At 27.5% G+C, this 13,862-nt stretch overlaps 1 protein-coding gene across 2 annotated transcripts in view; it reads right to left on the bottom strand.

The window, feature by feature from the left end:
• LOC129983728 (dixin-like) overlaps nucleotides 1-13,862 on the bottom strand; it is a 97,268-nt gene that overhangs the window by 6,400 nt on the left and 77,006 nt on the right. For both annotated transcript variants that reach the window (XR_008785441.1, XM_056093327.1), the window contains exons 8-11: nucleotides 5,645-5,704; nucleotides 5,452-5,505; nucleotides 1,928-1,990; nucleotides 881-1,039 (exon numbers count right to left, since the gene is read on the bottom strand). Coding sequence is in view for 1 of the 2 variants with exons in the window: in XM_056093327.1 (XP_055949302.1) it covers nucleotides 881-1,039; nucleotides 1,928-1,990; nucleotides 5,452-5,505; nucleotides 5,645-5,704 (336 nt within the window). In the remaining variant the exon portion in view is untranslated. The remainder of the gene's footprint in view (nucleotides 1-880; nucleotides 1,040-1,927; nucleotides 1,991-5,451; nucleotides 5,506-5,644; nucleotides 5,705-13,862) is intronic.

Raw genomic sequence — 13,862 nt, 5'->3', positions numbered from 1 at the left:
GGTTAGCAGATCATAAAATTCAAGTACTCAATATATCTAACCATCTCTGATCGCCGTTTATCATCTTTTGAAGCGAGTGGAAAAGTTACAGGCCAACAATAGTTTCTCAAAAAATGATGATCTAGGTAAAGTTGAGCTTTCTGAGTGGTATTAACCAAAATATAAAGAACATAAAAATAGTTATAAATATGTTTAATTTGGAATGATGAGGTTCATTTCACTATTGTTTCCCTTGTGTTTATATGAGGGGAGTGTTTATGAGATTAGAGTTTAAAGTACAAAATCTGAAAATGTTAATAACTTAAAAGCCATTCGATTAAAATAGCCATAGAAAAGAAATGTGATGAAATGTTTTAAAGTATGCAATTTTATAACTTCATGAGGTAAGATGCGCGCTTCTGTGCAAATCGGAATGACCATGAATTTGAAAATATGGACAAATACAAGGTTCGTATAAACGAATGTAGCTCTTCATAAATATTCAGAAAAAAAAAGTGACATTTAATGAATGCTTTCAAATTTAGCTATATAATCAGGGTGGCAACTTTTTATTTTATGGCACCGTGCAGTTCTTACAGAACTGTTACGAAAACTCTCTAATTATGAAGGAAATTTTGTGGCACATTTGGTTATATTTAGCACACTTGTGCACATATTGGCTATTATGCACATAATGGCTGTTATCAGCTAAATTAGACTACTTTTTGTGAAGCAATTGAATAATAACACTGCATCATTAAATCAATCTGAATTTTTAAAAAATCTCCCTTTTAATTAGTATTTTATAGATAAAAGTTGTTTCAACAGCTATTTAAAATACTTCACAGTAGAATATCAACATCAAGAAAACATTATAAATATATTGTCAAAGACAACTTACCAAAGTTGCTGGCGATGTCATTTCTAAGGCATTAATTCTCTCCAGTAAGGCGGCTAGAGACTGGTCAACAGTATCTATGGTATGTTGGCGAGGATCGTTGGCGGGAAAGCACCGTCGGAGACTCCCGAGTGCTTCTGCAACGACTTGTAACTCTTCTCTCTAAAATGACAAAAAATATTTATTACGATATTGCTTATATAAATTAAAAATTCATTTTAAGAATTAGTATAGACTAGTTTTTTTTCTCTTGGCGATTTTTTTAAAAATTAGTTGAGCATTTTCATCTTTGATTAATAGGTTGGCGATATTTTTTCTTTTTCAATACTGATTGTAAAACATTCAGAAAGATTTCATAACATCAGTTATCACTAATTTTTACTTTCTCGTTGGCAAAATACACAATGAGAAAGTATTATAATCTTCAAAAAAATTCGATCTCAAAATTCTGATGTGTATTTTCATATCTGACCTTTTTGAGTCCGAAAAAATGTGCTTTGGAATGATTTGCATAAACATGATAACTCATGAGTGTAACAAGCTAGATGAGTGAAATTTGGTGTGTGACATTTACATCAAAATTACTTATCTGCATCATATTTTCGATAAAAGGAACTTGCTCTCTGTCCAAGTGTTCTATTGCATAAATACTCAGAAAAAAGCGAACAGCTAGATTAATAAAATTTGGCTTGAGGTTTTGACATCATTTAAAAAGTCAACTTTGAAGTGTAATGAGTAAAAGGAATCCAAAATGGATACTCGATTTTTCTTGAATGCTCTACGACACTAAGCACAAAGCATAACTGACTATAATAAATTTGCAAGAAAGTTGGTGGAAGAACATTCAATCTAGTTAAATTTTTTTGCTTAGGTTTTCTGAACGTAAGATTTAGAAATATAAAAATTTAAAATGATGGAATTTAATAAATCCAAGAACTGTTGCTAATAATAGTATTGTGAGGAAGGGCAATTTTCATAATTTTATGAAGAGATATTCCAAAACTTTTACGATAATAGATATTGTTTTGACATTTAGACAAATGCACTTACCTGTATTCTAGGTGGGACGGAATAGGGATATTTGAAATTCTTTGTTTGAGCAGACATTAGAAGCTAAAATATAAAGAAAAAAATCTTTAATTTTTTTAATACTTTATTTCTTTTTAAGACTTTTTAAATTCTTTTATTGAACCTGATTTGTTTCATGTTAGTAAAAATGAAGTGTTTTTTGATGGACTTTTTACTTACTTTCAAATATGCTAAAGCTTTGAAATTTTCAATACCATACATACTCTAGATAGCTGTACATTATTTTAATATTTTCTGAAATTAATTATCAGGTAATCGATTAATTTAATTAAAAGCACCTGGTAGTAAATTTGAGAAAAAAATGACATAAAGATTCATTTATAATTATGAATTTTAAATTAAAAACAATAAAATAGAAAATAGTTAAAATAAAAATAAATACTTTTTAGAACAATAATAAAAATATATTTTGAAAACAGTTTTTATAAAATTTATTTTTAATTACATAAATTGTTTCACAATTTCTTGATTTTTTAAAAGTTTAATGGAAAATATCTAGCATTATTTATTGTCCCTTTTAAACACGCAACATTTTTGATAATAAATTTCTCTAAACCAATAATCTTTAATTTCATTCATTTGTGTATCCCCTTTAAAATCAATTTCTTCAAAATTATTTCTCTTGATTTTTAAAAGATTTTGTTTTCAATGCCTTCATGAACTCTTTCAAATTTGATGGTATACATCTTATGTGCCCCAATTCTAATCTTGCCATTTTTCTCTGTGGTATACCATCATTTAAACAGAATCACTATTTGCATTTAAAGACAGATTGTGGCTAAAGGAAGTGTATTTGGAAGAAAAAAAAAGATGTTGTAAGTTAATGTTATAAATTAGGAAATGATTATTACTATTCTTAACTGTTATCAAGAATTTAACAGACCTTTAATTTATCACCAATAAACAATTTATATTTCGATAATATCGATATTGGTATTATCTGAAGTACGCTTATCGATCTCTAAAGGATACAAAGACAAAACAGAAAACGATACAAAGACTATTGCTAAAACAATCCGAAAAAATAATAGCGAAATTGTCCAAAATAATCACTATGTCTCCTCATCGCTTTTAAAAGAATAAACCAGCGAGAGTAGTCTTCCGAAAACTTTCTCGTATACTCCATAATAAAGGTGTTACCTAAAAAATGCCAAGAATTGGTGTATAACAGATACGAAATATTACAAATATAATTATTAAACACAAATTTGGCACAAAACTACACTTGCAGTTATAAAATTTCATGCCAAATTTGACATGTTTAATTCATTGCGTTTTTCAGTTACTGCGTTTACATGTTTCTGTTGTTGTTGTTGCTAATCTCCATGGTCTGACTTTGTCAGACCAAATCCAAAAATCCGTTGACAAGAAGAAAGTCAAAAACGAGGAAGGGAGAAGAATAAATTTCTCCCCAAAGAAGTCCTAAACAGTCTAGAATATGTTCAGCAGAGGCCTGATGTTGGCAGCATTTCGGACAAAGAGGGTAAAGTTTTTCACCCTGAGAAAAGAAAAGACATTTAAGGTGGCCACTGGCAAGGCGCGACAGGCAAGTGTTGGTTTTTCAATCACAAGGAAGAATTAAGGACTGACCCGGCTTATTGGCTCTATACCAATCATGAGTAGGGGGAACCATCCAATTCTTCTTATTTAGGAATTTCGCCTGAGAGAACAATTCTAAGTTTGTGAGCTCAGTAAAAAATGAAGTTGCTAGGCTGCTTCCTTTCTTTGCAAGCCTGTCTGCTGTTTCGTTATTTCGTTACCAAGTAGATCCACATGAGATGGGATCCACTGGAAATGGATATCATGTTGGAGTGAAATCAGCTTCAACTTCTGAAGAATAGAAGTTTTTTTCTATTTTCTGAAGACATGTTTCTAAAAGTGCAGATCAACAGGTGGTCAATCCCTCATTGGAATTAGTTCAAAATTTGACAGGTGTCTACACAATAGATGTTAAATATGTGTACCGATTTTTATCTATCTAGCTCTTTTCGTTTTATATTTATCGTATTAACTTACATAGAAACAGCCGAACACACTGACTTCCTCTTAACGAATTTCATTCAAATTTTGATAAAAATCTACAAATTTGATGTAAAGACCGTATACCAAATTTCATCTGTCTAAATGAAAGCGTCTTTGTCACAGACAAACATTTTCTAAAAATGTGTTTTTCGAACTTAGGACGGTTTAAAACGTGGAGATTCGTCAAATTCTCGAATTCGAATTTTTTGACAATTACTATACTTTCTCTATATTACATATAAGAGAAAGTAAAATAGGCCAGCCTTCTATGTAAATAATCTGTCAATACATGAAAATTACTTTAAGATTAGGCTGCCAATAAAGTGCATTAGGTAAAAGGTTACAAAAACTTTATCTTCTCTATGGTGTAAGATTCTTTCTGCGATGATAATTCAGTTTTGAATCGATGACATAATAAGCAAAGCCAATGAGATCACATAAAAATTGGAATAATTTGAAACCAAATTTTGAATATAACACTAATCTTGATAAATAAGATTTGTTTAAATGGCATGTTCCGTTTTGGGAATGTGCTGTCTTACTGATTCAATTAAGAATTCATTGAAGATTCTTGAGATATTTATGGATGATGTAATATTTTTGCATCGACTTATAACAATACTTATAGCATCGAATTATAACATCGACTTAAACAATAGAGAAATTCTAGCATTTTTCTCTTTCTTTATTTCTTATCATTGAATGTTTATAATGCACCATTGAATAGTCACATGCCACTTTGAATCCATATATCACTAGTTGAAAAATCACCGCCGTAAATTCCAGAGAATAATGGAAATTTAAAGGAAAGCTAGAAATTATAGAAATTAGGCATAATTTAATTCAGTAAGAAACAAAAAAGCAAAAAAAAAAAAAATAAATAAATAAATAAAAATTAGATGAAAAAAAGATGCTAAATGAAATGAAAAAGAATGAAAACTGAAAACTAATAATGTATTCCCGAAAATAATAATTTTTAAAAATTCATTGTTTTCTTTCACGATATAAAAATCATAACATGAAAGTACTATTTTTTTTAATTATTGAATGCTGTACAAATCAGATACCGCTGTTCTTCAAAAAACATAAAGTATTCATTAAATGGAAACTTGAGTCACAGAGAAAGATATGCTGATGATATGAAAGAGAAAGATCTCCTTCTCTGTGACTTGAGTATTGACCGAAATTGACAGAACTTAAAGTAAAAACAAACGATAAAAATAGGAAAAGAAAAAAATCGTAATAAAAAATACGAAATAAATCTATAAGGAATATTCTATTCAACTGACATAATTTAAAGTAAAAGCAAACGATAAAGATAGGAAAAGAAAAAAATCCGTATAAAAACTACGAAATAAATCTGCAAGAAATAAATTCAGTTTTAAAGTTAAAAAAATTATAGAGATATTTTAAAATAAAAAAAACACAACAAAATAGTCAATTTGAAAGTTTCATAGCCTTACTTTGAGTTTGGAAATTTCCTGTTCTTTTTCTTCTATGATTTTCTTCAATTTTACCTATGTAAAGAAAAAATATAAAATAATATTTTTGTTATCATGTGATTATTCGATATTATTTCTGTTTACTTTTGAAGGATGAGACATGTTAATTATTGTTATTATATATTTCATAACTTTAAATTTAAAAACAACTTACATTCTCATCTTGTAGATTTTCGTTCGGTGGGTCATTACAGGTTTTCCTTTCACTCCGCATCTGTTGAATAAATAAATTATTATTTCTGTAACGAATAAACTTCTCTGATACACAATAAAAGAAATTTTTTCATTTAATCAAAATGTCTCATGAAATGTGAAAATAACGAATATCAATATATAAATACAAGTTAAAAATTAAGTCATCATTTTAGGTACTATTATTAAAGCAAATATGATTTCAATTTTTTATTATAATTCTTTGTTATTTTAAATTTTATGTTGCATATTTTTGATACTTTACACTTAAAAAATGACCGAACCTATTGATTTAATATTTAGCGACTTGAAACTCCTAAAATGAAATCAATCCCTACTAATAATAAAGGGAAAAGTGTGTGTGTAATTTGGCGCTCAGTAGATCAGACCATTTGATGAAGATCTACTAAATTTGGTACAAATATGCTTTGAAGGGTAAGAACGTGCACCTTGAAGAGATATTTTTTGAAATTTTAATTAAATTAAATGCAATTTTCCACGATAACTTTCAAAAATATAATTGCACTAAAAGGATATTTACGCCGTTTTGTAATTCAGAAATTATATTTTAATGATAATAATTTATTTGTTGTGTAATTTTTGAATGTTGACAATTTTTTGTAAATATATTTTTGCATAAATTTCATTTATTTAAGATTCCACTCGTTTTCTTTATTTCATCAAATATTTAATCACGTGATTTTTCAATAATGTTGAAAGGTAACTTGCGAACTTAGAATTTGATTCAGAACCGAAAATTAATGTACAATTAAAAGCTAGATTATCCGAATAATTAGTATTTAATAGCATAATAATGTCTTTGGACACGACTCCACAAGAAACATTAATGTACACAATTAGCAGAATAGATCTCGGGCAAAACTGGGTTGATGTTACTGTCTATCACAAATTAGTGATTAAAAATATTTTTGTTGATGAAATTTAAAAGATCAAATTATGCACAAGAGATCTAAATGAAATTACCCACAACCAATATTCCCGGTGAATCATCTAGTCACCAAAAGCGGTTAATCATGAATAAGAACTAGAGAATTTAGAATGATTGCAACATTACAGAAATTAACTCCCACCCAGATTTTTATAATATAAACTAAACCACAGCTTCCAAAATCAACTAATCAACTAAGTCAACAATCATCCAAAGTCTTTACGGTATATATGTACCATAATACTTGAAGATCAAATGCTGCTACAGATCAGTAATGATCGGGAAATCAAATATTTGTAGAAATCTAAAAATATATGACAAGAAATTTTTAAAGTAAGAAAAATAAATAAAAGGACTAAATATTAAAATTTTAATATATATATGTAAACATATTTTACAGTTGCATGGCCGAATAAAAGAAACATTTGAAATTCTAAAAATTTGATTTATTTCACTACGGGAGGTATAATTTACTTATAAAGAATAAATGGTAAAAAATGCGTCAGTTTACATCTTGACACAAGATCAGAAGAGAACCAAAAATTTTCCCTTCACTGTTTTTATTGTGAGATTTAAATAGGGATTTCTTTGACACATAGTCTTAGGATAGGGAATTTTAAGTATCTTTGAAAGAATGCTGTAAGCATTAAGGATTTTAATTCCTTCTGTCGGAGTGTGAGAAAATACTGAGACCATCAGTTTTCTATAGCGCGTGTAGAATTAACAATATAGAAAGTGGGGATTGGATCAGGAAATAAGAAAACATTTTAGAATGGGTTAAATGAAGATAAAAATTAGAAAATTAATTAGGATTTAAATTTGATTAAGAGATATCATTGCATACATATGCAAAAAAAAATCAAAACAGAAATCAATTAAATTTATTTTACTTCGCGACATTACATGTAATAATGAAATGAATGAATTAAAAATGGCATAAATACAGAATATTAAAAATAATACCTATAAAAACTAAAAATACAACCTTTTAATAACACCTAGTTACACTAACAGGTCTCAGATTACGAATTACTCTATCAGGTTTCCGCATCGAAAATTCCCTTAAACAGGTAAAAATATATTATTACAATAGAAGACAAACTTCGCAATTAAATAAAAGTAAGATGGCATGAGTGGAGGTATCTTATTCTCTAAAGAAGGCCACCATACTAGAAACTTCATAGAAATTGAAATTTAACTCACGGTGCTCGATTCATAAAATAAGGCTTCACCACTTTATCTGTCAGAGCATTAACGACGAAAATTATATATTTTATATGAAGTGAAAGTAAAGGAAATCTACTGAAAAGTAAATAAATATCATTATAAGAAATCGGAAAAATTATCACGTTTTTGACTGTTTTGAAATTTTGATATATCTGTGCCTATTTCTTGAAATTATTATGAAAAGTGAAATTTAAAAGAATCGAAAAGAACTTGGGGAATAATTTATTTTTAAAATATATGGTTTTGTATATATTTTTTTAATAGTTTATTCATTTAAAAATTATCTTAAAAATCCATCATTTATCAAGATTTTTTCCAAAATATTTTTATAAATTTCGCTAAAATCATTTTAAAATTAAATAATTAAAACTGCTTTATAAAAGAAAATAACTTTTGACGATATTTCAAGAGTGACAGACAGTTTCCATTGTGATTTGATCTGACGAGGCCAAAAAATAAATTTCAAGCCTAAACTTAAATAAAAATCGTTTCTGTGTTAAAAAAAATAGCTGTATTCACTGGCGAATAAATTTATTATTATTTAGCAATGTAATTATAACAAAAGATTTTCAACTCCAAATTGTGATGATAATTGCATGCAAGTATAACAAAAATATCAAACATATTGTATAACACTGATGAGTTAATAAGTAAACTGTACAGCTGTAAGAGAAGTGAATACATTATTTTTTAAATTAAACATCCAAAGAATTTCATTTTCAATCTCTAATCGAATTAAACAGAGATCAATAATGAAACTACGCAAGGAATAAATAAAATATTAAGCAAGACATGCACTATCTTTGAAAATAATGCATAATCACTGAGCTAAAAAAAGGCTTTTTTGTTACCCTTGCTTAAGCTGATGAAGAGATTCTGATCCACAAGGAAAAAAACAAGTTCAAAAAGCTTCACGAAGAGATTCGATCTGTACACATGAAAACAATGCTGCCCAATATGAACCGAATCGTTAGAAATATACCCTCACCTTGTTTTGCTTTTTTGGCTATTTATTTGAACAATAAGGAAGTTTTGAAAAGCAGGTGAGTTGATCGAGCATGTCCAAGATAAAAGATGGCAGAGATAAAATTCGATGCGGCTTATTCTTGAAACACTTAACCTAAGAAGGAGTTCAACATTCCTAGTTTTTCAAGTGCGGTTAAGGAACCGCACATGAATAAAAAGTTCGTATGAATAAATTAGTGGAAAAGAGAAAAAAAATCCTATTAAAGATTAGCCTGTCATAGACTTTTTAATTAAATTTAGAAAAAGATGTTTGGTGCTATATTTCAGATTAATTTTTTCTTGTTAAATATTCGTATGCGAAATGAAGTTGTAGAACGAAAAACTATCGTCTGCAATTTAACTTGAAATTGTACCGACTGAGAATTTTGAAAAAAGAAATGCCAGTGAATGATTCTATTTTTCAATTCTATTTTCCAACTGAACTGTTCTTTAAGTCATATATTTACTTTCTATTGTAATATCTCTTCCCTATTATCGAGGAATTACTTATTCCTTTTAAGGTAGCTTCGTAATGTTTTATAAATGAAATGGATGAACTGTAATATTATTGTTATATTTATCATATTATATATATGTACATATATGTTGGTGTATTGTCAATAATGTTTAAAAGTGTTTGAAATCTGATGTATTAATTTAAAGCGGAAAATTTATCTTGTAATACAAATATCCAATTGAAAAGAATTTCGTATTATTCCAATTTTATCTCCGCAAATTTAGTACACAACAAGATCCAATTTTATTTGCATACATAAAATTCAGTTACAATCAAAATATTTTTGAATTAAATTTTTTCCTTACAAACTTTTGATTAAATAGAATAAAACTGAAAGAAAAAAATGTTTATTTGATGTTATTGTAAATGAGTTAAAACATTATTAAATTTATTTAATTACCTTCATAAGAATACGGCGATCTTGATAATGCACTTTTAAGACTGTAGTAATTTTTGTGATTGGCCAGTAGAAAAAAAAATCTACGATATTAAATAACAGCCATAAGAGTCATTTATACTTACAAAAAAAGAAGTGTTTGTTTGCATGTGTATTTGCCATGCTTAGACAAATCCCATGCCTTTACAGCAAGGAAACTTGGCACATACATAAGTAGTCATTGAGGTGATTCAATGCAACTCGAAGATATAATTTTAAATGTTAATGTAGAAATTTCTTATGTAATGTGTTATGTTGTTTTGGATGATTTTCTGTGTTTATTTACCTCTCAGTGTTGTCGTTAATAGTTGTAGAAGAAAAATCTATTTAACATCGAACAGAACAAAAAATCTGTCTTTCTGCAGAAATTTATTTTATACACCTTTGAAATAATTTACTGAATTCAAGGAAATCTTTTAAAATTAGTCACTTACCCGAAAATTTTTAAAAAATCGAAACTAAAATTCCTGCATCAAATATTTTAATTCCATAATTTTTTTTCCAAGTATAAAGAAGTGATTATTCAACTATACACTCAAATTTAAAACAAGAACGATCAAAATATAATTTTCATTGTTTTTTACGCTGAAGATTTCAAAAAATGTTTTGGCTGTATAAGGCAAAAATTTAGTTATGCGGGAGAAATTTTATTTGATTGGTTTTGCAAGGAGCCGAATTAGAAAATAAAGAATTACGAAATTCGTTTTCATATAATTTAAATTCAAATAATATCTTTTGAATAAACGTTCTAATTTCATTCACTTTCTTTTTTTTAAGAACGTATTCATTTACAGAAATTTATTTTGATTTTTATCGTCTGTAGTTTACCAAGCGATATCATTACCATAAAGAAAAATAAATGCGTAAAATCATTATTTTTTTAACTTCTTTTTCATAATTTTATATTATTGTGGTTTGGAGTTTTCTAACAGTCTTGTGCAACGTCGCTTGATTCTTCCAGCTGCTAATAAAAAGAATTCGTTATACTTTTTTTTTTTTGTAAATACTGTTATTTTTGATATCTTGCAGTAATTATTCTTAATTCTTGCAATAGTTTAACAATTTTTAAAATAAACAAAAGCCTATTTTGCGATGAAGAATTTTTTTATTATAGAACACTTATGTTTCAATGAATTACCAAAAAATTAATTAAAAGAACAAATGAATAATTCTGCTTATTTTGATGGAATATTTAAGTTGCATTTCTAAAACATAGTTTATAAACTTTCATCGTATATTTAAAGTGTGCATTTCTGAACAAATAAGAAATTTATTTTAATTCATTTTTACTTTCATTGCAAATAATAGCAAGTTCTATTGATTTGTAAAGCTAAATTTGATGCTTATACCTCGAAATTAATTGCTCCATCACTTGATTAAATCTTCATATTCATTAAATCTTCATTTTATTATTTCCAGGAATAAAAAGCTTTGATAATGAATTTTTGATAACATATAACAAGAGAAAACGGCTTTTTTGCAAATTTTATTAACGAAGCCAATGTTATGCGGTTTTCTTCCTTTCATTGTTTAAAAAATACTTAGATAATTTCATGTTCTTTTTACATGTAATATTTTCCTTGTCCTTACAGTGTTCTTGAGCAATTCGTGTATTCTTTCGAATCAACAATGAAAACACGATGGATTACCAGCATTCTAAGAACAACTAGCATGTTCATTCTCTGTAATGAGCTGATACAAGCACAAATATCAGAAAAATCTTGCACAATTTCTAACGTCATTTCTATAATAGAGTGATATAAGGAACTGTACAGTATTTTAAAACATTTTATTCGTTTTTGACATGCGACTAGGTTTCATTAATGAGGTTCATGCAAATAAAAATAAAATAAATATAAAAGAACAGAAATAATTGTACTTAAATTATTATCTAACTTTGGAGTTTAAAAATATTTTGCTGGAGAATCCATGAATATCAAGTTACGAATAAGAAATGTAAATGAAAAAAAAATTAAATTGTTCCAGTATTTATTTAGGAACTACTAGTAATCAAGGGAGATTAGTAATTTAACAAAAATAAAGACGGGAATTTTCAATAAACAAAAATAATATATAATATAAATCCAAACGCATATTTTTTTATATTTATTTACAGAATATTGCAGCAATATTTATTGTCTAATTTAAGGCTTTCCTTATAACTTCAACAATAATTCCTTATAATTCTTTACAAGGACGCTTATCATTAATATGGTTAGGATATCGCTTCCCGGAAAATTCCGCACATGAGAAACAGATTTAATGGACTTCTCCCTAATTAAATCCCTTCTCCCTAGAATTTGATTAAAACAATTATTGCAGTTAACAAGAAAGCAATCGCCTTCCAATAGTTTTTCGTATCTAACATGATATTCAAGTTCAAAATATAACAATTACAATATATATCACATTTTTAAATACAATGCATTATTGTATAAATTGTCCATAATGCAATTCACTATTTGAAGAACTTCTTTCAATCCAATTAAGGGTTCATTGCCTTTTCAAAAACAAATCTGACTAAATTATTTGGTTAGAAACCGATTTGATGTCGACCTTTTCTATTCAATTTTTGTGAAGGCCAAATATCGAACTTTGTTCTCGTATGTTTAATTAATTTGTTCAAAGTTTTAAGAAGAAGTAATGTGCTATTATTTCACTAGCAGCGTCTGATATCTTAAACGGGTTTATTTTTAAAGATTAAAACTATTCTTCGATAATATTATTGCATAATCATATTATCAGAATATATTTAAATTTAATAGTAGTTTCCTTTGGCAACCAGTTGGTTCGTCAAAATTGGCGCATGCTAAAAATTTCAGTTAATTCATAAAAATATTTTTAAACTTTGATAAACATATACTTCAAATTATCTTTAAAATCTTGAACCATTCTATACATTGCATCATGCATTTCTCTATCTAATTCTTTATATATCCAATTATATCACACGACAGAGCAGCAATGTTTATAAATAGGAGCATTTAATGCATCATTTTTTTTACCCTTGCTTAGCTATAAATTAAACCTTAATTGTAAATAAGACAAAATTTTAAACATTTTATTAAAATCATGCCTTATTCTGAATCCTACTCAATATAGAAAAACAAGCCCAATCTCCATATTTTGATAATCAACATTGAAAAAGAGAAGATGAAATATTAGTAGCAATAATGAAAGCAATTTGAGTTTCATGTGCATTGAAATATATAATTGAAAAAAAAAGGGTAAAATATTTCTTAAAAATTAATTAAGATAGAAAGAAATTACACGGGGAAAAACTGTTATTTTTCAAAAGATAATTGTTTGAATTTTAAGATGATGTAAAAATCCTTTTTGTGTTGCAATATTTTCGAAAGTTATATCGGAAATTTTCGCTTAATTTTTAATTAATTAAAATTCCAAATACACTGCCCCAAGGTACACATTTTCAAACTGCAAAATTTATGCTTGTCGAGTTTAATAGCTGTAGCTCAAACAGTTTTGCCTGTAGAGCGCCAACACACCCATATACCAGGCACACACATGAATTGTTATTATTAGAATTGATATATTACTGAGAAAAACCACACGATATATTAAAATCTAACAAATATATTCCCTACTTGTATACTATATCGCTACCCTTCAAAAAAATTATTGATCCATATGCTAGCCGCCTTTGGCGATCAGTTGATTCGCCGGAAATATTGGCTGTGTTCAATTTCAATGAAATTTATTATGCATAACGATACTCATGATTTCTTCAACAATATATTTTTAAGCATCAAATTTTGAAAAACATTAATGCCATTTTTATAATAACTTTACATCTATTATGCTAGCTATGTGCCGGAACATTCCTTAAGGAATCGAACCATGACCGCACATTTCTATTTAAAATGTTAATTATTAGGGTAAAAAAACTATTAATTATCCATTGTCTGTTCCAGTGTTGAGAATTTAATAACTGATTCTAACTCCATCTAAACTGAGTAGAAAATGAACAGAATCTTTCTTCCACAATTTGCAATATTGGAAGACAAATACGTCATTAAATATTTAAT

This window comes from Argiope bruennichi, chromosome 9 (genome assembly GCF_947563725.1).
Source record: "Argiope bruennichi chromosome 9, qqArgBrue1.1, whole genome shotgun sequence".
In the NCBI taxonomy this organism is placed as follows: Eukaryota; Metazoa; Arthropoda; class Arachnida; order Araneae; family Araneidae; genus Argiope; species Argiope bruennichi.
Note: the sequence above shows the minus strand (reverse complement) of the source record. Positions and strands in the feature narration are given on the sequence as shown.